At 39.7% G+C, this 21,628-nt stretch overlaps 1 protein-coding gene across 1 annotated transcript; it reads left to right on the top strand.

The window, feature by feature from the left end:
* The first annotated feature begins 325 nt into the window (after positions 1-325).
* On the top strand, positions 326-21,619 carry LOC130929108 (oocyte zinc finger protein XlCOF6.1-like). The gene is made up of 3 exons (XM_057856057.1): positions 326-851; positions 4,962-5,069; positions 19,198-21,619. Exons 1-3 carry the CDS (start codon positions 806-808, stop codon positions 20,343-20,345), a joined length of 1,302 nt encoding a protein of 433 aa, XP_057712040.1. The 5' UTR covers positions 326-805; the 3' UTR covers positions 20,346-21,619.
* Positions 21,620-21,628: the final 9 nt, after the last annotated feature.

The raw sequence follows: 21,628 nt of genomic DNA on the forward strand, positions 1-21,628 counted from the left end.
TATTTTGCCTTTTATTGATTTATTTTTAATTACTTTTATTTTTAATTTTGGCAGCTTTGGTCCTCCATAGATATCTACAACTATCTTGTCCACAGAAACTCAGCCTATTCTCACCAAACTTTGAAAAACTTAAAGATCAGCACTCTATACATGTCATTTTGATGTTTAATAATGCATAAATGGATCGTCATATGTTGATCATTGTATTTCTTGAAATTAAACCACAATACTGCAAAACAATCGTTCTACTTCATCCCTGCTGACCGCCAGAGGGCGTTGCTAAACGCACTGAATGATTCTTGAGAAGAACTACATCTCCCATGGTCCTTATAGAGGAAATAATAATGCTATGATACCACTGTTGATCCCCCCCCAACATGTCAAAATATAGATTGAGTTTGTATTAGAGAAACATTTTTATCTTGAAAAGGAAGTTGTAATTTGGGCTGTTTTTTTTTTTTTTTAATTTAAATTATTATTATTACTGAACTAAGCGGGTTTTAAGGTGTGATTGGGCTGGAGCACTGTATTTCCCATCATCCTGGCCGGAGAAGCAAAAGATAAAAGACAGGCCAAGGTGGAACATTTTTTTCTTGGTGCGCGTCTTGTTTTCCTCGATTTCAGTCACTTAACTAAACCGAAGCCTTGACGACGTGTCCGGCATTAGCCACATTACGGACTTAAACATCATTCATCAAGTCTCAGCACTCGTTGAAGTTTTGCGACCTACTTTAGCCTAGCCTAGACTAGCCTAGCTGGCCAACCACTAACAAAGCTGCAAAGCACGTCGTCAAGCGTTCAGGAAATGTCCGGGAGAACGGCAGCGGCTGCAGTAAAGTTCCAGGAGGAAGGTTGGTCGACTCCACGTTCGATGATACATTTACTGTGCATGATTCCTGTGATGAGAATTCATTTTTAATGTTAAAAGTAGTGCTGTCATGGGAGTCGAATTTTTAATCGCAGTTAATCGCATGTTTCATAGTTAACTGGTAGTGAACGCGTACCCATTTTGTAAAACAATATATATGGCGGAAAACACAGACAAGACTGAAAAAGCAGTTTCTGCTCTTGCACTCTTCTGTAAAAGAAACTGCTGTATTTTAAGTGAAAAGAACTGTTGTGTTTATCCAACAATATGCTGCCATAGCAGATTCATGGCGCATTAAGCCCCCAAATTATTTTTATTTTGTCCGTTTTACCCTGGAAACCCCTGTTTACAGACATCGAGCAACCGCTTTTGTTTTAACCTAGCCATAAAAAGAAGGTAAGTAATCGTATTTACCCTTACCCTTATCCTTAAAATTCCCCCAAACATCCGGCTGTGGCCATTCACAGCTGTGTCCTGACACTAGGTGATACATGCTACATGGAGTTTTTGGGTCGAAAAGAGGTAGGTGCACGATAATATCTCGTTAAAATCATGGCGTCTTTAATTATGTCTTTGCATGCTCCCACCTGGGTTGGTTAACCGTAAACCTGAACCGGGTTTTGCTGTTTAAAAAAAAAAAAAAAAAAAATTAAATGCCCTCCTGTTCAAATTTTTTTCTTCCCCCAGAAAAATGAGATTGTAAGCTTTCCAATGATGTAACACACATGCATATGGAACAATTTTGAAATTTGGCCAAACTGGGGGTGTCAGAGCAGAACTTCAAGTCATCTGAGTGTTTTCCGCCATATATATATTGCCGTATAGTATATATTACATACTATATATTTTTTTACTCAGCAGGTTACTCAACAGGCTTTATTCTTCGTAAAAAATAATCAAACAATAAAAATGGGAGAGAAAAAAAACGCAGCAGGTTACTCAACAGGCTTTATTCTTCGTAAAAAATAATCAACAATAAAAATGCAAAAAAAAAATTTAAAAAAACAGCAGGTGACTCAACAGGCTTTATTCTTCGTAAAAAATAATCAAACAATAAAAAAGCCAAAAAAAACAACAACAAAAAACCGAATCAAGTAATGATAAAAAATAATTATATCATGCAGACCCATGGAAATTTATATATGTATGTATACAGTTGACGTTAATGCGTCGACGGGTAAAACATACCGTCAACGGGTAATGACGGGTTGGGGAAAAAATTACATGCGGATGGCGGGCGCTCGCGATGCAAGTGGTTGTTACTGGCACCCCCAAGGGGGCCGCTGTTATTTCAATGTGACCGGCATTGTCAGATTGAGCAAAGAGGAAGAAAGTGGGCGAGCGAGAGAGAGGGAGCGAAATCGGTGAGTTGGGAAAGTGCGCGGGTACCGCGGAGTTCAGTGGCTGCACCCCCCACGTTTTTGTTTTGGTCAATAAAAGTAGCCAAAAAGAGCCATCCGACGACTCACGGTGTTTTTATGCACGCCGCCGCCTTCCTGAGGAAGAAATCGGACGAACCGACGACAACGAGCCAAGTGAATCGCCGGATCACTCTTCACCACGGCGAGGAGTTGAAAACACCGCCAATTACCAAAAAGGGCAGAATTGGTGACACGTGAAAGTAGCATAAAGCCAAAAAAAGCGGACCAGAATAGCCAGAGCCTGGAATTATTTCAAGGAAAATATGGAGGGTGCCACTGTGTGTACTCTTTGCTATGCTGAGCTCGCATACCACAGTAGCACATCGGCTATGAACGAACACTTGAAGCGCCGTCACCCAAGTATAATTTTCGAACACATCAAGCAACAACAAGCTAGCGGATTGTAAGTCCATACATCTTTCTAACGATTTTTTAAAAATGGAAGTTACCTTTATGTGCATCGTATCAACGTGCATTTTTAGTTAATAAAATAATCAATATAGATATTATATAATTATACAATATTTTTTTTATCATTATTAAATCTATTAGGATCATGGAAGCTCCCACATTGTATATATACACATAGTAGTATACTATATTTAAATAAATAAATTAATGCTATATATTTAATTTTTGTTACCGTGAGTATGTGTGCCTCTCATTCAGTGTGCCCTCTACTTTATCTATTTTCAGGTTAAAACAAACAAAAGTTGAACAGTTTTTCCCCTCCCCCAAAAATGCAGAATGCACACCAGAAAAAGCATCTGAACTCACACAAAGTACTCTAAAAATGGTTGTCTGGGACATTGCAATTCATTTTAACATTTAGAACAATATAGACATACCACAAAAAGAGTAAGAATTGTTTTGACTCCTGTTAAAGAGGTGAAGTCTTAGTGTTTCTGTTTACATTTTTTTCGCACTAGTTAATGCCGGCAGCATTTGACCTCGTTGTTTGTGATTTATTATTGATATTTATGTTATGTATTTGTACGTTAATAAAGAATTTAGGTGTTCCAAAATGTTTTTTGTGAATTAATAAGCTTCAACAAAAATTTCATTACTAAAGTAGTAAAATATATGTATGTATGTATTTATATATATATATTACGGCTGTCAAACGATTAAAATTTTTAATCGAGTTAATTACCGCTTAAAAATGAATTAATCGCAATTCAAACCATCTATAAAATATGCCATATTTTTCTGTAAATTATATATATATTCTGTAAAATAAATTGTTGGAATGGAAAGATAAGACACAAGATGGATATATACATTCAACATACAGTACATAAGGACTGTAGTGGGCATTTCACTCTACTGTCATTTAAATCTGTCTATGCTGTCCTCACTCCGAAGCGTCTACTTTTTCCAAAGCTAGACAGCTAGTGAACGACGCCTTAATAATCAGACTTCTTCCTTTTTCATCTGATTTATTAATAAAATGGCCTCAAACCATTGTCCTCTTTAGACCGCCGTAAAACTACAAAAAAAATACACAAACATTGCATTAGCAACAACGTTAGCTTAGCACGCTATACAGGTTCACTAAACATAAACAAAAAGCGTCTCATACAAAAAATATAACATTTCACTTACTAAAATAATATGTACATTCTTTACAACAGTCATACTTACAGACAAATCTTGTCCAAGTATCATATAAGCACAACATTACAACGTAGACGTCAGCCCGAGACGTCGTGCAGCCATATTGAACTGGCAAGAAAACAATTAACCATGTCGCAAAGCGACCACAAGAGTTCGCTGTTAGACCGCACAAAAAGCCTTGCTGTAAAACTTAGCAAAAGGCAGAATACTGTCTGAGCGGAACATGTGCGTTAATTGCGTCAAATATTTTAACGTGATTAATTTAAAAAATTAATTACCGCCCATTAACGCGATAATTTTGACAGCCCTAATATATATATATATATATATATATATATATATATATATATATATATATATATATATATATATATATATATATATATATATTAGATTAGTCGACTAATCGTAAAAATAGTCGGCTGACTAATCGGGAGGAAATTGGTCGTTTGGGACAGCCCCAATACAGTCTGTGGCTGCACACGCATGCACAAATTTGTATCCAAAGTACACGAAAGGTATTTTCGACTTACTCTTTTGGGTGCTTGAGCATTTGATTATATACGTATTGATAATAAAAAACTGGGCAGGCTCTCTGGGAACATGTCACAGGCAGCACAGTATCGTAATATTCTGTGCAAAGTGTCAATCAATTTCAACACGCTAATTGTGAAGAAATACCCCCCCGTGTCAATTTGGAATTTCCTTTTATTAACATAGATGACGGAACCCTGAGGCATAAGAAACGCAGCTACTTAGAATATAATACTAACATTCAACCTAATACACGAACGCAGAACAATTACTACAACGTTACAACATGAAACACATTAATTTTAAAAATTATTTTAACTTTCAATTAACTATGAATTTCTCTCAGGACTATTTTTAACTTGTATATGAATATCAGTCTACGGGAAGCTGTGGCGCAATGGCTGTTGGTGGTGTGTATGGTGAAGTCAATGTAAAGGCGTTTTGACTTTGCAGTTTGCCTGACAAGTTTGCAAATAAAGAAATAAGACTTGGCCCATGTGTTTGTGGTCTTGGTCTTGCAGATGTCAGCCAAGCTCATCTTCCTGTGCACCAGGAGTCTGCCTGTATCAAGGAGGAGGAAGAGTCGCCATGTATCAAGGTGGAAGAGGAGGAGTTCATACACCTTCAAGGTCATCCCAAGCGTTTTTTTTCCAGATGAGGCGGAAATAAATATGAAAGCTTCTCATAAGTACAGAAATGTCATTCGGTCTAATATAGCGTTTTTCATTTCTTTTCCATATAGTGGCTTTGCTTACATAGTAGCCGTGAAATGGACTCGTTAACCGACGCAAAGTTTGCGCCACAACATTGACGTATTTACATGATACATCTATATGCTATACGCAATTACCTCTGTACGACACACACACACACACTGAGTAAACAAGAGCGTAACGTAATACATAATACACCTTTGTATACTGACACAAATCTGTTGCTGGTTCGATTGCCAACTCCGCAAAGTTCATTAAAAAACTGCCACCAAGTATAATGAGCAGACCACAATTAGGGTTGCCACCTTTCAGGAATGGAAACGAGGGAGGCCCCCCCCCCCCCCCCCCCCCTCGCGCCCAAAGCCTAAAATGCATAGAAATGTATCTATTTGTAAATGAGAAAACTGTATTGTGCACGATATGGGCATGGCAGTTTCCTGGCAGCAGATTGTTTTGTTTTTTTCTGCAAGTTAGTGAAAACGAAGTTGTGAATATCGTAATTAACATTTGTGTTGTCGGCACTGAAATCGGTCAGGTGATCCATTGACAAGCCAAATTTCATAAGGGAATGTTTTAGGAGAGCTACAATTCCAGCAGCTGACTCGTCTGCATTCTCTATGAAGTCCAGCATTTTCTTGGTGAGCCCAGACTCTGGACTGAAGTACTGGACAGCAAGGGGAAACATCTTCCTGCTCAATTTATGCGAGGCATCGGTCTGTATGGAGAATGGGATGGGTGACGTTAAGATCTTGAGCACATCACCCACTGCCTTTGGACCCAGGACTTGTTTCAACAGTGCCTCTTACTTTGTTCTCCCCAAAGTCATTTTCTTCACCATTTTGGAATCGCATAAAAATCTTCTGATTGAGCCTGCGTTCACAGTCAGCACTGTTGTAGCTCTGGCCACGTTTTACTGTGTGGTATACCTGTGTCACCTCAGCTGCAGTAATTTAGAGGGTAGGGGTGGCATGATGTCAAATGCACTATTAATCAATCAATAGATAGTATATATTCGCAGTCGGACTATTTATTCAGTGTTTATTTGCTGTTAATCTGTTAGGAATAATTCCAAATGAGGAGCATTAGTTAGCGTAACAAAATAAGATGTTCTTTATGGGTACATGAATTCATTCCATATTGATTGATAATAAATGCATGTTACAAAAAAAAAAAAAATCAACATTCCTGAAAATGATCAACCATAGTAGCAACTGAAATAGCCAAGCTATGCCCCTATCAATGCAAGATGTATGAAGGTAAATATAAATATAGCCCATACGTTATCCATATACAAGGGAATAATAACATACCAAATCAAGCTCAGGGGATGTTTCAGGTACAAAGAATTGTGACGAAGGATCTTCTGGGATCTTATTTTCCATTTGTGGAGGTCCCCTGCATCATGCTGTTTTACACCTCAGTGAGACACTGCAAAAACTTTCCTGCCTGCCTTGCAGTTGGCTTTATAATCATCATCAGTGACCCTATCGAGCCACGGGTTATCATATTCCCACTCCAGTCTATTTTTTGGAGACATTTCCCCTTTTGAGGATGAGGTGGGGTGTCCTGAGCTTCTGCTGTTCAAGAAGACATCTTTGTTTTGAAAACGCGAGGGGCGGTGCACTGAGCAGAGCGAGTGAGGTAACTAGGCAACGAACCCGGAAGTGGAGCGCAGTGCAGGGCAGACAGCTGTGGGCAGGCTAATTGTGCAAGTTTTCCCACTTGAAAATATTACAGAGGCCTGTAATTGTCAACATGGTTAAACCTCAACCATGAGAGACAGAATGTTGAAAAAAAAAAAACCACAGAAAATCACATTGTTTGATTTTTAAAGAATTTATTTGCAAATCATGGTGGAAAATAAGTATTTGGTCAACACCAAAAGTTCATCTCAATACTTTGTTATGTACCCTTTGTTGGCAATAATGGAGGCCAAACGTTTTCTGTAACTCTTCACAAGCTTTTCACACACTGTTGCTGGTATTTTGGCCCATTCCTCCATGCAGATCTCCTCTAGAGCAGTGATGTTTTGGGGCTGTTGTTGGGCAACACAGACTTTCAACTCCCTCCGTACATTTTCTATGGGGTTGAGACCTGGAGACTGGCTAGGCCACTCCAGGACCTTAAAATGCTTCTTACGAAGCCACTCCTTTGTTGCCCTGGCTGTGTGTTTGGGATTATTGTCATGCTGAAAGACCCAGCCATGTCTCATCTTTAATGCCCTTGCTGATGGAAGGAGATTTTCACTCAAAATCTCTCGATACATGGCCCCATTCATTCTTTCCTTTACACAGATCAGTCATCCTGGTCCCTTTGCAGAAAAACAGCCTCAAAGCATGATGCTTCCATCCCCATGCTTCACAGTGGGTATGGTGCAATTCAGTATTCTTTTTTCTCCAAACAAAAGAACCTGTGCTTCTACCAAAAAGTTCTATTTTGGTTTCATCTGACCATAACACATTCTCCCAGTCCTCTTGTGGATCATCCAAATGCTCTCTAGTGAGCCGCAGACTGGCCTGGACGTGTACTGGCTTCAGCAGGGGGACACGTCTGGAGGTGCAGGATTTGAGTCCCTGGCAGCGCATTGTGTTACTGATTGTAGCCTTTGTTACTGTGCTCGCAGCTCTCTGTAGGTCATTCACTAGGTCCCCCGTGTGGTTCTGGGATTTTTGCTCACCGTTCTTGTTATCATTTTGACGCCACAGGGTGAGATCTTGCATGGCGCCCCAGATCGAGGGAGATTATCAGTGGTCTTGTATGTCTTCCATTTTCTAATAATTGCTCCCACAGTTGATTTCTTTACACCAAGTGTTTTACCTATTGCAGATTCAGTCTTCCCAGCCTGGTGCAGGTCGACAATTTTGTCTCTGGTGTCCTTCGACAGCTCTTAGTTCTTGGCCATAGTGGAGTTTGGAGTGTAACTGACTGACAGGTTGTGGACAGGTGTCTTTTATACCGATAATGAGTTAAAACAGGTGCCATTAATAAAGGTAACGAGTGGAGCCTCGTTAGACCTCGTTAGAAGAAGTTAGACCTCTTTGACAGCCAGAAATATTGCTGTTTGTAGGTGACCAAATAAATATTTTCCACTCTAATTTGGAAATAAATTCTTTAAAAATCAAACAATGTGATTTTCTGTGTCTGTTTTCCAGGCATGAAAATCTCTCACCTTTCGGCGAAATTCGCCGTTTTGAAGTCAAAAAGGATGACCTACGTGAATCGTGTAGATCCGAGGAGAAACATTTTTTAGGGGGGGGGGGGGGGTCGTTTGTAGGCATGTGCCAGTTACCTTCACGGATTACCATGCTATGAAAACGTCGCGGTTACAAAACAACTAAAATTTTCCGTCATACAGTAGTACGTATTCGTTATTTTTCATGTGTCGAAAATGCAGCCAGAAGTAGCTTGGCGCGGCAGCTCTTACCCCTTCCCCTGTTTGATGCTGCGTGTGTCAGTGACGCTATTCCAGCAAACCCAAAAACAAGCACTCCAATCGCAAGGCGTAAATTCTTCAATTTATTGATCTCTCAAATCGTGGTAACTGAAATATACCAAATGAATACATTTAAAACGTTGTACACTCGTATTTTTCCACATGTGAGTAGCTTCAACAGTTTAGCTTCATGAAAAAGTTCGTCAAAAACAAAACACACATTTTCCTTTCAAATTCAATACACAAAGTTACTAAAAACTTACAAAGACGAATGATAGGCAAGGCTTAGCTAGGACAGCAACTTCATTGAGGTTAATCACAGCCGCTGAGAGAGAAACAAGTTTGTATGCGGGGAGGAAAAAAAAAAAAAAAGAGCGTCAAAGATCGCTAATTGCGACAGATGATCTTGTACTAAGCACAAATTCACATTCGCTGGAGGAGGTAAAGTATCACTCCCAATTGTTTTTAGATGAATGCATTTGCCAGCATATTGAATTTAGTGAGTAATGGTTTTCATTTTCATATTTTGTGGTATGACAAAGTTACTGCCGTTCGTTGCAGCTTGCGTTGAACACTGCCGGAGCGTCCGGTGAAAAAATAGCTCCCGTTAAGGTAGCGTCAAGCTTGTGTATTTAACGGTAATATAAAAGCAGTGTTGTCAATAACGCGGTATCGTAATGCGTAACTAATCTGATTACTTTCTTTCAGTAAAGAACAATCTAACGCGTTCATTTTTCTAAATCAGTAATCTGAGTAAAATTACTTTCCTTGATGCCTGTGCGTTACTATTTTGTTATTGCCCCATAATGTGTGTAGAATGAAGAATACTGTAGTCATGGGAGTGACATCACATGTCACATTTTTTAATCGGGGATGGAACAAAAAGGGTCACGTGTATTACCATGATGCGTGAGCGCTGGGAGTTTGCGGCCAAAACAACATAGCCTTGCTACCTCACCGGGATGCAATGAAATAGGCAGGAGATATACTACAAACGGCTGCATTTGCACACTGGAAACACAGCCATTACTTCACATTTTTGTCCAGTAAAGATAACAAAAATATCTCCGTGCGCTGCAAACTTTGCGCTGGCTCAAAAAGACTGTCCACCGCTATAAGCATCCAATTCAAGCACCACTTGGAATTACAGCACAACAGGTAACACGACAGCCAGGACTTTTTGATACTGCTCGTGCTCAATCCTCGGTTCAAGCTCAGTTGTTGTTGAGGGTTTTGAAAGCTTAGGTTTAAAGAAATTCTAAATATCCATCTTGCCTCCTCAGCTGTAGTTTTGGCTAAGCAATGCAAACGGCTGTCTCTAAGGTTCTATAGTCACATGATCTGTTCGAAAAATAATTTGGACCCATTATGAAATACTTTGAAGGATTCCTGTTCATTTTATTCATTTGTGTTGTTTGTTTTATTGCTCTAAAACTTTTATAGACAACATTTTAAGGGCCATATTCAATGGTCTTTATTTTAAAGGGGAAGTTCAGAATTTTTTACATTAGGCTTAATCTTTGAGTTAGCCGGGGTTTAATTAGTCGTTGGAAATGATTTGAACAAATTCTGTGCAGTTTGACAGTTATTTGTTAGTTTCAGGGCTCCGGAGTGGCTAAGCTAGCGCGAGTCAATGGTGGTTGAAATCAACTCCTTCAACTAATTAAACCCCCGTTAACTCGAATATTAAGCCTTATGTGAAAAATTAAAATGGTCAAATTCGCCACATGTAGGACGTTTTGCCGACGGCGAACATTTTGGCAGAACGCCGGAACATATTTCCTCCACACCTTTCTCACCTTTTTAACCCCTGACCCATTTTCATGCCTGGTTTTCTGTTTGACAATTACAGGCCTCTAATCGTTTCAAGTAGGAGAACTTGCACAACTGGTGGTTGACTAAATACTTCTTTGCCCCACTGTAGATATTAATGGCTATATTTTGAGGGGAAAATAAATTAATTCTATTATATAAGCTGCACACAGACTACTTTTCATTGCGTCAAATTGTCATTTTGTCAGTGTTGTCCCATGAAAAGATTAAATATCTGCAGAAATGCGAGGGGTGTGCTCACTTTTACACTGTATATAGGTGCTTCCAGGAATTTACACAACCAAGCACGGCACAAAAGGTCCCCGAGTCCCTTCTATGTAGTGCTAAATCAATTCTTGGATATTCCGCGGGTTCCTCTGGTTTGAATTGGCAGTTTAAAACTTTGTCTACTTCAACCGCAATTCTGTCTAAACCCGAAGTCCGGAGCAGAAAATGTCAAAGATGTTACATCTACAAGGACAATGCCCACTTGGTGATGATAATGCATACTCAACAGGAAAAGTCCATTATTTTCAATTACTTATTATTATTAATTATTCAACGCCACGAACAGTATGTAAAAAAAAAAAAATAAAAATTTTAAAAATTAAATAAAAAAGAAAAGTTGCCCGGGAATTTAAGATGACACTCGCCACGCTAAATGCTAATGGTAGCGAGAAGGCGAATGCTATGTTAACGCTCCGAGGTCCGAGCCACCTAGCATCGCGTTTGCAACCCTTCCTGCCTCCTGCTCTGCTCTCTCCGTGTCGCTCCGACATTTCTCGCGTCATTCAACCAACAAAGTAATGCGTAGTTACGTACGCCTTTACATCCTCAGTAGTGCTGTCCCAAACGATTATTTTTTGTCCCGATTAGTCAGGGGACTATTTTTACGATTAGTCAACTAATCTGATAATTTTTTAATTTTATTTTTGACTAATTAAGCAATGAAAATTTTGCTGACGCTTATTCACAAAAACATTTTGGAACACTTACATTCTTTATTAAAGTACAAATAAACGCGTAAATAACAATAATAAATCACATATAAACGATGAAGTCAAATGCTGATGGCATTAACTAGTGCAAAAGAATGGAATGTAAACAGATTCAGAACACTGACTTCGCCTTTCCAATATGATTTAAAACAATTCTTTAAAAAAATATCTAGCATTATTATAGTATACCACTATATAGAATAGTTTTATAATAGTTATAATCATTAACCCAATTATTAATTGCCAATCAGATTTTTCATAAATGGTGTCATTTTAAAGCTATTCTTAGTGTAGAATCTGAATTTTGAAGTATGTGGGATTAACTCCAGAAATCATTATTTATATGACGAACATGACGTGCTTTGATTTTGAAATGTTCACAAGTATGTTCACTAAACTGCTAAACATAAGATTTACACTCCGCAACAACAACAACAACAAACACTTTTCGTCATTGCATGTGGTGTCAGTAATATATTTTTTTTTTCTTTCATTTTTTCGTTTGCAAATGCTGTTAACCAGCAATTTTTCATGTTTGAAGTGTCACCTTTTAACCGCAAGTTTGCGTTTTGGAGAAGACTGCCATTGTTTTATAGCAGGCTAAAGCGGGTTGTCTTTTTTCCCTATTAGCCTCAATGTATCAATGCTAACATTTACAGTGTTTAAAATATATGTGTTTCCTTATATGCTATGTCAGAACTTTAATTCTATGGCGTGTTGATGACCAATAAAATTTGTGAAAGGAACCGGAGTCTCCCCTTATGCTATCAACAAGCACGCACAAATCTAAGCACGCACGCACACGGCGATAAAACGCAGCCGTGAAAATCACTGCCCTCATTTTTATTTACAATACTTGCGATAAATGGACTCATTGCATATCGTGACAGGCTTAGCAACTTCAAAAAAACATGTCATTAGTTACTTAGATGGATTTACAATCTGCTAGTTTGTTGTCTCCTGTCGTCTTCCAAAATTACAACTGGGTGATGGCGCTTTAGGTGTTCATTCACAGCCGACATGCAGCCAAGCTTGGCATTGAAGAGACAGGACACAACAGTTTACCCACCTTTGTTTCTTTGAATTTAGTCAGTTTCGGCCACTCTGGTGCGCTTTTTTGGCTTTCTGCCGCTTTTCCATGCTTGCATACCGAGCGTCCGACATTCTCAGCTTTCCACGCATATATTTTTTTAACCCTTCATTAACTGTTGCTCACCGTGGTCTGCAGTGTGCTCAGGGAGGTTGTGTGTTGCTCAGACACATGAAAAATTAGAGGGAACGTTGGTTGGCAGCCATTTTTTTTCTTTTTTGGATTAATAGACAAAAGAAGAGACCATAGGCTCGAGCACTAACAACCATCAAGACTTTTCCTGCCAGCCACACGTTGAAGAAAAAAGAACAATTCAAGCAGACTAGCCGATTGCGGTTAGGCTTGCCACCCGTCCCTTGAAATACGGAATCGTTCCGTAATTGGGAATTAAAAGTTGCATTCCGTATTGAACCAATATGGAACGCAGTTTATTCCGTATTTCACAATTGTCCCGTGCGACCCTTGGCTTCGGGGCGGGGAGTGGCAGGCGGCGGTGCGCCCAGCCCATGCACGTCTGTCACACACGAACACACATCTGCGCTCATTAGTGACCACTGAGCCAACAATAATGAACAAAAAGGGCACGAGATATCAAAGACAGCAAGATAGTTACAGTGGGGCCAATAAGTATTTTGTCAACCACTAATTGTGTAAGTTCTCCCACTTGAAAATATTAGAGAGGCCTGTAATTGTCAACATGGGTAAACCTCAACCATGAGAGACAGAATGTGGGAAGAAAAAAAAAACAGAAAATCACATTGTTTGATTTTTAAAGAATTTGTTTGCAAATCATGGTGGAAAATAAGTATTTGGTCGATACCAAAAGTTCATCTCAATACTTTGTTATGTACACTTTGTTGGATACATAACCTGAAGCCTGTTCTGAGTGGACCCTGCTCTTTTAAAACGCTGGATAATCTTAGCCACTGTGCTGCAGGTCAGTTTCAGGGTGTTGGCAATCTTCTCGTAGCCTTGGCCATCTTCATGTGGCGCAACAATACGTCTTTTAAGATCCTTAGAGAGTTCTTTGCCATGTGGTGCCATGTTGGAACTTTCAGTGATCAGTATGAGAGAGTGTGAGAGCTGCACTACAAATTTGAACACACCTGCTCCCTGTGCACACCTGGACCTAGTACCACTAACGAGTCACATGACATTTTGGAGGGAAAATGACAAGCAGTGCTCAATTTGGACATTTAGGGATGTAGTTTCTAAGGGGTGTACTCACTTTTGTTGCCAGGGGTTTAGATACTAATGGCTATATTTTGAGCTATTTTGAGGGGGCAATAACTGTAATATATAAGCAGTGTTGTCCCATGAAAAGATAAACTTAAATATCTGCAGAAATGCAAGGGGTTTGCTCACTTTTGTGATACACTGTATATAGGCGCTTCCATGAGTTCACACAACCAAGCATGGCACAAAAGGTCCCCGAGTCCATCTATGTCTTGCTGAATCAATTTTTGGAGATTCCGCGGGTTCCTCTGGTTTGATTGGAAGTGGAATGTTTTTAACAGCGTCCAGCTTCAAAGCAGCAGTGTGGATCTACCTCGCCATACTGTAGGCCTTAAATCGAGCAGACAATAAGTTAAGGATGTGCTTTAAAGCTAAAGGATCCACCTAAAAAATTGCATGTTTGTTCTTATCACTTCGTTGATCATTCGTGGACAAAATTCTTATAATTTGTGCAGCCTGTGTTAACATGGGGTGTAGACTGATACGCCGACTTTTGGTCAAAATTACAAACAATTTTAGTTGCCGTATAGAGAACCGGTTCCGCGTGTATCAATTCCATGGAATCGTTTGGCAGATTATCTATTGATTCTCCTATAGATGCCTAAGAGTACAATCAATTTCACGGAATTGACGCATGATACTCACCGACAAGCAAGCAAGTATCACAACATGAGTGCTCACAGTAGAACCATATACCAAAGGTACCAGGAGGTGTCGCCGCCGAGTAATAAATCAGTGGTATTCACAGGCCAAGTCATTATTCATGAGACTTCTTAAAGAAATGGTGATTTTTCCCAAAAAGTCTATTAACGGGTCTATCATATTCTCTTCGAATACTCTATAAGAAAAATATAACATTAATGCATCTAAAATAATCCTTAACGATTTTATTAGCAATTTTAATACTCTTGTTGGAAACATTTCATGGGTATGCGTTCGTTCCAAGAGCAGCCAATTAGTTGCCTGTTTTTGTCCTACGTCATATACGTCGTATTCTGGGACCGAGAATAGGCGTAAGGTGCGCATTTCGAGCAGACGGCCACCTGTTGGTGGAATTATTACTTTTTGTGCGTCCATGAACGAATACGTATTTCCTCTTCATGCCATAAAGTTGTTATGATAAATTAGAGCTGTTATCAGCGTGACCGTTTCGTGTTTTTACTGTCGGCTGGTCGCTCTGCTCGTCCTTGCTGCGTCGAGGAGAGCGTTGTTTACATTACATTCGCGTTGCACATTCGTTCGCACGAGCCCCCCTCGTTTGTGTTCATTACACTGCGAGTCATGTACAGTGCCTTGCAAAAGTATTCGGCCCCCTTGAATCTTGCAACCTTTCGCCACATTTCAGGCTTCAAACGTAAAGATTTGAAATTTAATTTTTTTGTCAAGAATCAACAACAAGTGGGACACAATCGTGAAGTGGAACAACATTTATAGAGCCTACCCACGTACCACGTGCTCGCTGTATGGTTCCCCCCACTTGTCCGTCATTTTGACTCTGTATTAGCATTGTTTTCAATTGATGGCGGAATTTAAAATGCATTTCATGGAAGACCCGGTGCATTCTGATGCCGCAAACTCACTGGATCTGTTGCATAAAAGGCGTTATGAGGAAAAGCTTCGTTCTATACAGTCGCCAGATCCATATTTGATGCCCAAATCGATGTTTTTCGACCCACTGTCTTCGCCCTGTCTGCCTGACATCTGCTACGCAGATATTTACAATTATCTTGTCCACACTAAATCAGCCTGTTCTCACGAAAATATGAAAAACTTCAAGAGCTTGGAGGCTTATAAATACTTCGTTGCTGGTTGGGTGAAACAGGTCCTCGTCCACGAAAATTCGGCAGGAATCTATCTTGTGCTTGGAAAGGTGAGTTACGAAATTTTCAATTCAAAATCTTTTGTTATTGCTAACATCCACTGTCAAGTCTAATGTATTTCATGTCGTTTGTCAATGGAGTTAAGGCTTTTAATGTTTATGTGGTTTAGCGATAGCACTCTCACTACATACATACGTGTATGTTGTCGGCGATTAGTCTAGCAATGATCTTAATTGTGGTTATTTGTCAGCCCCGTAGACGAGGCCAGTTTCTTTCACTTGGTACCAGCTAAATATTATTCAAAAAATAACGATGGTGGAAGAAAGGGAAGTCACAAACATCTTGAATTTGAAACTATGTCGTACTACGTCGTATGTTGTCGGCGATTAGCCTCGCAATGATCTTAATTGTGGTTATTTGTCAGCCCCGTAGACGAGGCCAGTTTCTTTCACTTGGTACCAGCTAAATATTATTCAAAAAATAACGATGGTGGAAGAAAGGGAAGTCACAAACATCTTGAATTTGAAACGATGTCGTACTACGTCGTATGTTGTCGGCGATTAGCCTAGCAATGATCTTAATTGTGGTTGTCAGGCCAAAACCCTCTAAATATATATTAAATGCATCTTACCGGATATAAAATGACTACTACATAGTCTGTGGTGATTTTTTTGGTGTCCAGTTTTCACGTCGAATTGCAGCCGTCCATTTCGCTCTCCTCTTTGGATCCCTCGGAATACGGTAAAACTTCAAGTCTCTCCTTCCATCTTCTCTGTTAGTGCAACCAACAGCCACACACGCCTTCACCATTTTGATTATTAATGTTAAGGAGCAGAAAAACACGCCGTAAATAGGAGAAATGTACGTAGCCGTAACAGGTTAACACTATGTTTTGACGGACAAGTGGGCGGAACCATACAGCGAGCACGTGGTACGTGGGTAGGCTCTATTGGATAATTTAAACTTTTTTAACAAATAAAAAACTGAAAAGTGGGGCGCGCAATATTATTCGGCCCCTTTACTTTCAGTGCAGCAAACTCACTCCAGAAGTTCAGTGAGGATCTCTGAATGATCCAATGTTGTCCTAAATGACCGATGAGGATAAATAGAATCCACCTGTGTGTAATCAAGTCTCCGTATAAATGCACCTGCTCTGTGATAGTCTCAGGGTTCTGTTTAAAGTGAAGAGAGCATTATGAAAACCAAGGAACACACCAGGCAGGTCCGAGATACTGTTGTGGAGAAGTTTAAAGCCGGATTTGGATACAAAAAGATTTTCCAAGCTTTAAACATCTCAAAGAGCACTGTGCAAGCCATCATATTGAAATGGAAGGAGCATCAGACCACTGCAAATCTACCAAGAACCGGCCATCCTTCCAAACTTTCTTCTCAAACAAGGAGAAAACTGATCAGAGATGCAGCCAAGAGGCCCATGATCACTCTGGATGAACTGCAGAGATCTACAGCTGAGGTGGGAGAGTCTGTCCATAGGACAACAATCAGTCGTACACTGCACAAATCTGGCCTTTATGGAAGAGTGGCAAGAAAGCCATTTCTCAAAGATATCCATAAAAAGTCTCGTTTAAAGTTTGCCACAAGCCACCTGGGAGACACACCAAACATGTGGAAGAAGGTGCTCTGGTCAGATGAAACCAAAATTAAACTTTTTGGCCACAATGCAAAACGATATGTTTGGCGTAAAAGCAACACAGCTCATCACCCTGAACACACCATCCCCACTGTCAAACATGGTGGTGGCAGCATCATGGTTTGGGCCTGCTTTTCTTCAGCAGGGACAGGGAAGATGGTTAAAATTGACGGGAAGATGGATGCAGCCAAATACAGGAACATTCTGGAAGAAAACCTGTTGGTATCTGCACAAGACCTGATACTGGGAGGGAGATTTATCTTCCAACAGGACAATGATCCAAAACATAAAGCCAAATCTACAATGGAATGGTTCAAAAATAAACGTATCCAGGTGTTAGAATGGCCAAGTCAAAGTCCAGACCTGAATCCAATCAAGAATCTGTGGAAAGAGCTGAAGACTGCTGTTCAAAAACACTCTCCATCCAACCTCACTGAGCTCGAGCTGTTTTGCAAGGAAGAATGGGCAAGAATGTCAGTCTCTCGATGTGCAAAACTGATAGAAACATACCCCAAGCGACTTGCAGCTGTAATTGGAGCAAAAGGTGGCGCTACAAAGTATTCACGCAAGGGGGCCGAATAATATTGCACGCCCCACTTTTCAGTTTTTTATTTGTTAAAAAAGTTTAAATTATCCAATAAATTTTGTTCCACTTCACGATTGTGTCCCACTTGTTGTTGATTCTTGACAAAAAATTAAAAATTTTTATCTTTATGTTTGAAGCCTGAAATGTGGCGAAAGGTTGCTAGGTTCAAGGGGGCCGAATACTTTTGCAAGGCACTGTATGTGTGTTATTAAATGCTTTACAGTCAATTTGCATTGTTTATTGCATCAGCACTAATTTTCTTTCCTTTCAGAATCACACATACTAGTACAGTGATGAGTGAACCCTCGCTACTTCGTGCTTCAAACTTCGCGCCTTCAGTCTGTTGCGGATCCGTGTCACTGTCGCTCCCTCGCTCTCTCTTTGCGCTCTGATTCCCCAGGCAAGCACTGCGTGCATTGGAGTTGCTGATTGAAGTTAACAATGGTGACATATTTATTACAAGACAGTATATATAAATACAGTGCCCTCCATAATTATTGGCACCCCTGGTTAAGATGTGTTTTTTTAGCTTCTAATATTTTTTTATTCAAATAATATGGGACCTTAATGGAAAAAAAGAGAAAAATCCAACCTTCAATTATTAGCACCCTTGGTGTTAATACTTTGTACAACCCCCTTTTGCCAACAAAACAGCACCTAATCTTCTCCTATAATGTTTCACAAGCTTGATTTTGTGTCTGTGAACCATTTCTGTGTAGATTTGGCCATATGTTTAGGGTCATTGTCTTGCTGAAAGACCCAGTGACGACCCATCTTCAGCTTTCGGGCTGAGGACAACAGATTTTGATTTAAAATGTCCTGGTATTTCAAAGCATTCATGATGCCATGCACCCTAACAAGGTTCCCAGGGCCTTTGGAAGCGAAACAGCCCCACAGCATCACTGATCCACCCCCATACTTCACAGTGGGTATGAGGTGCTTTTCAGCATGCACATCTTTCGTGGCACGCCAGACCCACTTAGAGTTTTTGTTGCCAAAAAGCTCAATCTTGGTCTCATCTGACCAAGGAACGGCCACGGTCCCAGTTGAGGCCTGGGACCGTGTGCTTTGGTCAGATGAGTGAACCAGCCTGGGAGTTTTTAAAAACTCAGGAATCTTTCGCAGGGGTTTTGTGTTAATTCGTTGATTCAGATGATTAGGTTAGTAGCTTCTTTAGAGTACCCTTTCATGATATGCTAATTTTTTTAGATAGGGATTTTTGTTTTTTCTTGACTTTTTTGCCAGAATCATCAATATTAAAGCAAAAAAATGGCTTGAACTACTTCAGTTGTGTGTAATTAATCTGAAATATATGAAAGACTAATGTTTATCAGTACATTACAGAAAATAATGAACTTTATCACAATATGCTAATTTTTTGAGAAGGACTAGTATTTCAATGATTTTCTTGTGTCTTGCAGGTTTCCGAAAATATCTTGTTGCTGAGCGGCAGGACCCAGAATCTCCTGGCGTTGAAGAGGATGTCGAGCTCTTCCAAATCAAAGAGGAGGAGCCAGAGCCCTGTCAACAGACGGAGAGAGAAGAGCAACTTCCATTCAAGGAGGAGGAAGATCTGCTATACGTTAATGAGGAGGAAGGTATCACCTGGTCGATTGTTGAGCCCTTGAAGAGGAAAGATGGTCCGAGTGAGGCCAGCAGAGGGGCGGAGCCTTCAAGCGGCAGCAGCAGCTCTACAGAAGGATTGCAAGCAGACCTTTTCTTCGCTGCATCAGACACAAATGGTGCCACGTCACACTCGCCTTACAATGATGATGGTCATAAGAAATCTCACCCTGACGACAAACTCTGCAAATGCTCTCATTGTGGGAAAACCTTTGCTAAAAACTATACTTTTCGTATGCATATGAGGGGGCACACTGGCGAAAAACCTTTTGTCTGCTCAGTTTGTGGTAAAGAATTCGCTCTAAAAGAAACCTTAAAAAGACACACAAGAACTCACACTGGCGAAAAACCTTTTTCCTGCTCAGTATGTGGAAAAAGATTCACTCAGAAGAGTGCCTTAAACACACACACAAGAACCCACACTGGTGAAAAACCTTTTATCTGCTCAGTTTGTGGTCAAGGGTTCACTCAAAAGCCAACCTTAAAAACACACGAACGAAACCACACCGGAGAAAAACTTTTTTCCTGCTCAATTTGTGGTCAAAGATTCAGTCGCCAGAGCAACTTAAATATACACACAAGAACCCACACTGGCGAAAAACCCTTTCCCTGCTCAGTTTGTGGTCAAGGATTCAGTTGCAAGAGCTCCTTAAAAATACACGAAAGAACCCATACTGGTGAAAAACCTTTTTTCTGCTCAGTTTGTGGTCAAGGATTCAGTTGCAAGAACTTCTTAAAATTACATAGAAGAACCCATACTGGTGAAAAACCTTTTTCCTGCTCACTTTGTGGTAAAAGATTCACTCAGAAGAGCGCCTTAAACACACACACAAGAACCCACACAGGCGAAAAACCTTTTTCCTGCCCAGTTTGTGGTCAAGGATTCACTCGGAAGGATTTCATTAAGAGACACGTGTGTGTTGGTATGAGAAGCAGTGGCCAATGACTGATTTACCTCTCATCCATGCTAGCTTCATCAGATTTTGCCCACAGGAAGATTGTATTTTGTTGAGCAGTGTTGTTTTTGGCAATTTTGGTCTTAGTCTTTCGGACGAAAATACTGGTTAGCCCTAGTCATATTTTAGTCATTTCACTATGTTTTCGTTTTCGTCTAGTTGTAGTCGAGGAAATCTCATAAAAAAATTCATTTAGTTTTAGTCGACAGCTACTCAAAATGTTTTCATCTGAAAATTTTTCAACTTTTGATCCAGAATTAAAGTGCATATGACAGCAAAAAGCTTTTTTATTTCATATTTCATGTGGTATTTTATGCTCCTGAACAAAACGTACCGCTTGGATGTGTGTGGAAGCCATCGAAATATTTATTCGCCATGAAAATGAATGAATTCCGGCCAGAGGCTGGATTGAAGAAGAAGCCGAATGTGACATCAGCGGACTAATCATTTTATAATTATATGTAGAGCTGCAGCTATTGAATATTTTAGTAATCGACTGAAAATTCTATCGATTAATCGAGTAATCGGATAAAACTTTTTTTTTTTTTTTTTTAGGTAAAGACCAATTATAAATATATATGAGAAAACAAGACATTTTAACTTATTTTGAACCATTTTTATACAATGTCTTTATTTTAGATGTACATTAACAGCCAAAAATTGCAACTCAGATGACACTAGAAAGAAAAAAAAAAGATAAATATAAAATTACATGAGATTCAACTTCGTGTATTTCTGTAAGTACCAAAACATTTGGCCTGAATAAAAAGGGAAAAATAAAAATACTTTGGTTACGGGTAATAGAATTTACAGGCTTAACAGTCTTCTACTTTACAATTCCAAAAACATTTGAACCTAGAACAAGTCAGTGCAAGCAGTCTCTCATGGCATGTGTGTACAAACCTCTAGAGGATCTCTTTATTGCAGTGCAGGAATGTAAGCATATCAACATGCTCAGGGCTGAGGCTTGTCCTCTTCTTTGATACAATTTTACCTGCAGCCGAAAACAGACGCTCTGATGGTGTTGATGTAGCTGGAATAGAAAGCAGGGACCTTGCCAGCTCTGCCCCTGTTGGATAGCGTGCTGCATTCTTCTCCCATTAAGTCAGTGGATTCTCCTTCTTGGAAAGGGGATGTTCTCCAAAATACATGAGGACCTGTGTGTGACAACAATAATATTTAACATATGTTATTTATACAATATTTTGCACTAGTTCCAGGGCGGTTTCATTACAGTCATTATCTGTATCAAATTTTCTATTGTTTTTGTGAA

The sequence above is a fragment of the Corythoichthys intestinalis genome, chromosome 13 (assembly GCF_030265065.1).
Source record: "Corythoichthys intestinalis isolate RoL2023-P3 chromosome 13, ASM3026506v1, whole genome shotgun sequence".
Taxonomy (NCBI): domain Eukaryota; kingdom Metazoa; phylum Chordata; class Actinopteri; order Syngnathiformes; family Syngnathidae; genus Corythoichthys; species Corythoichthys intestinalis.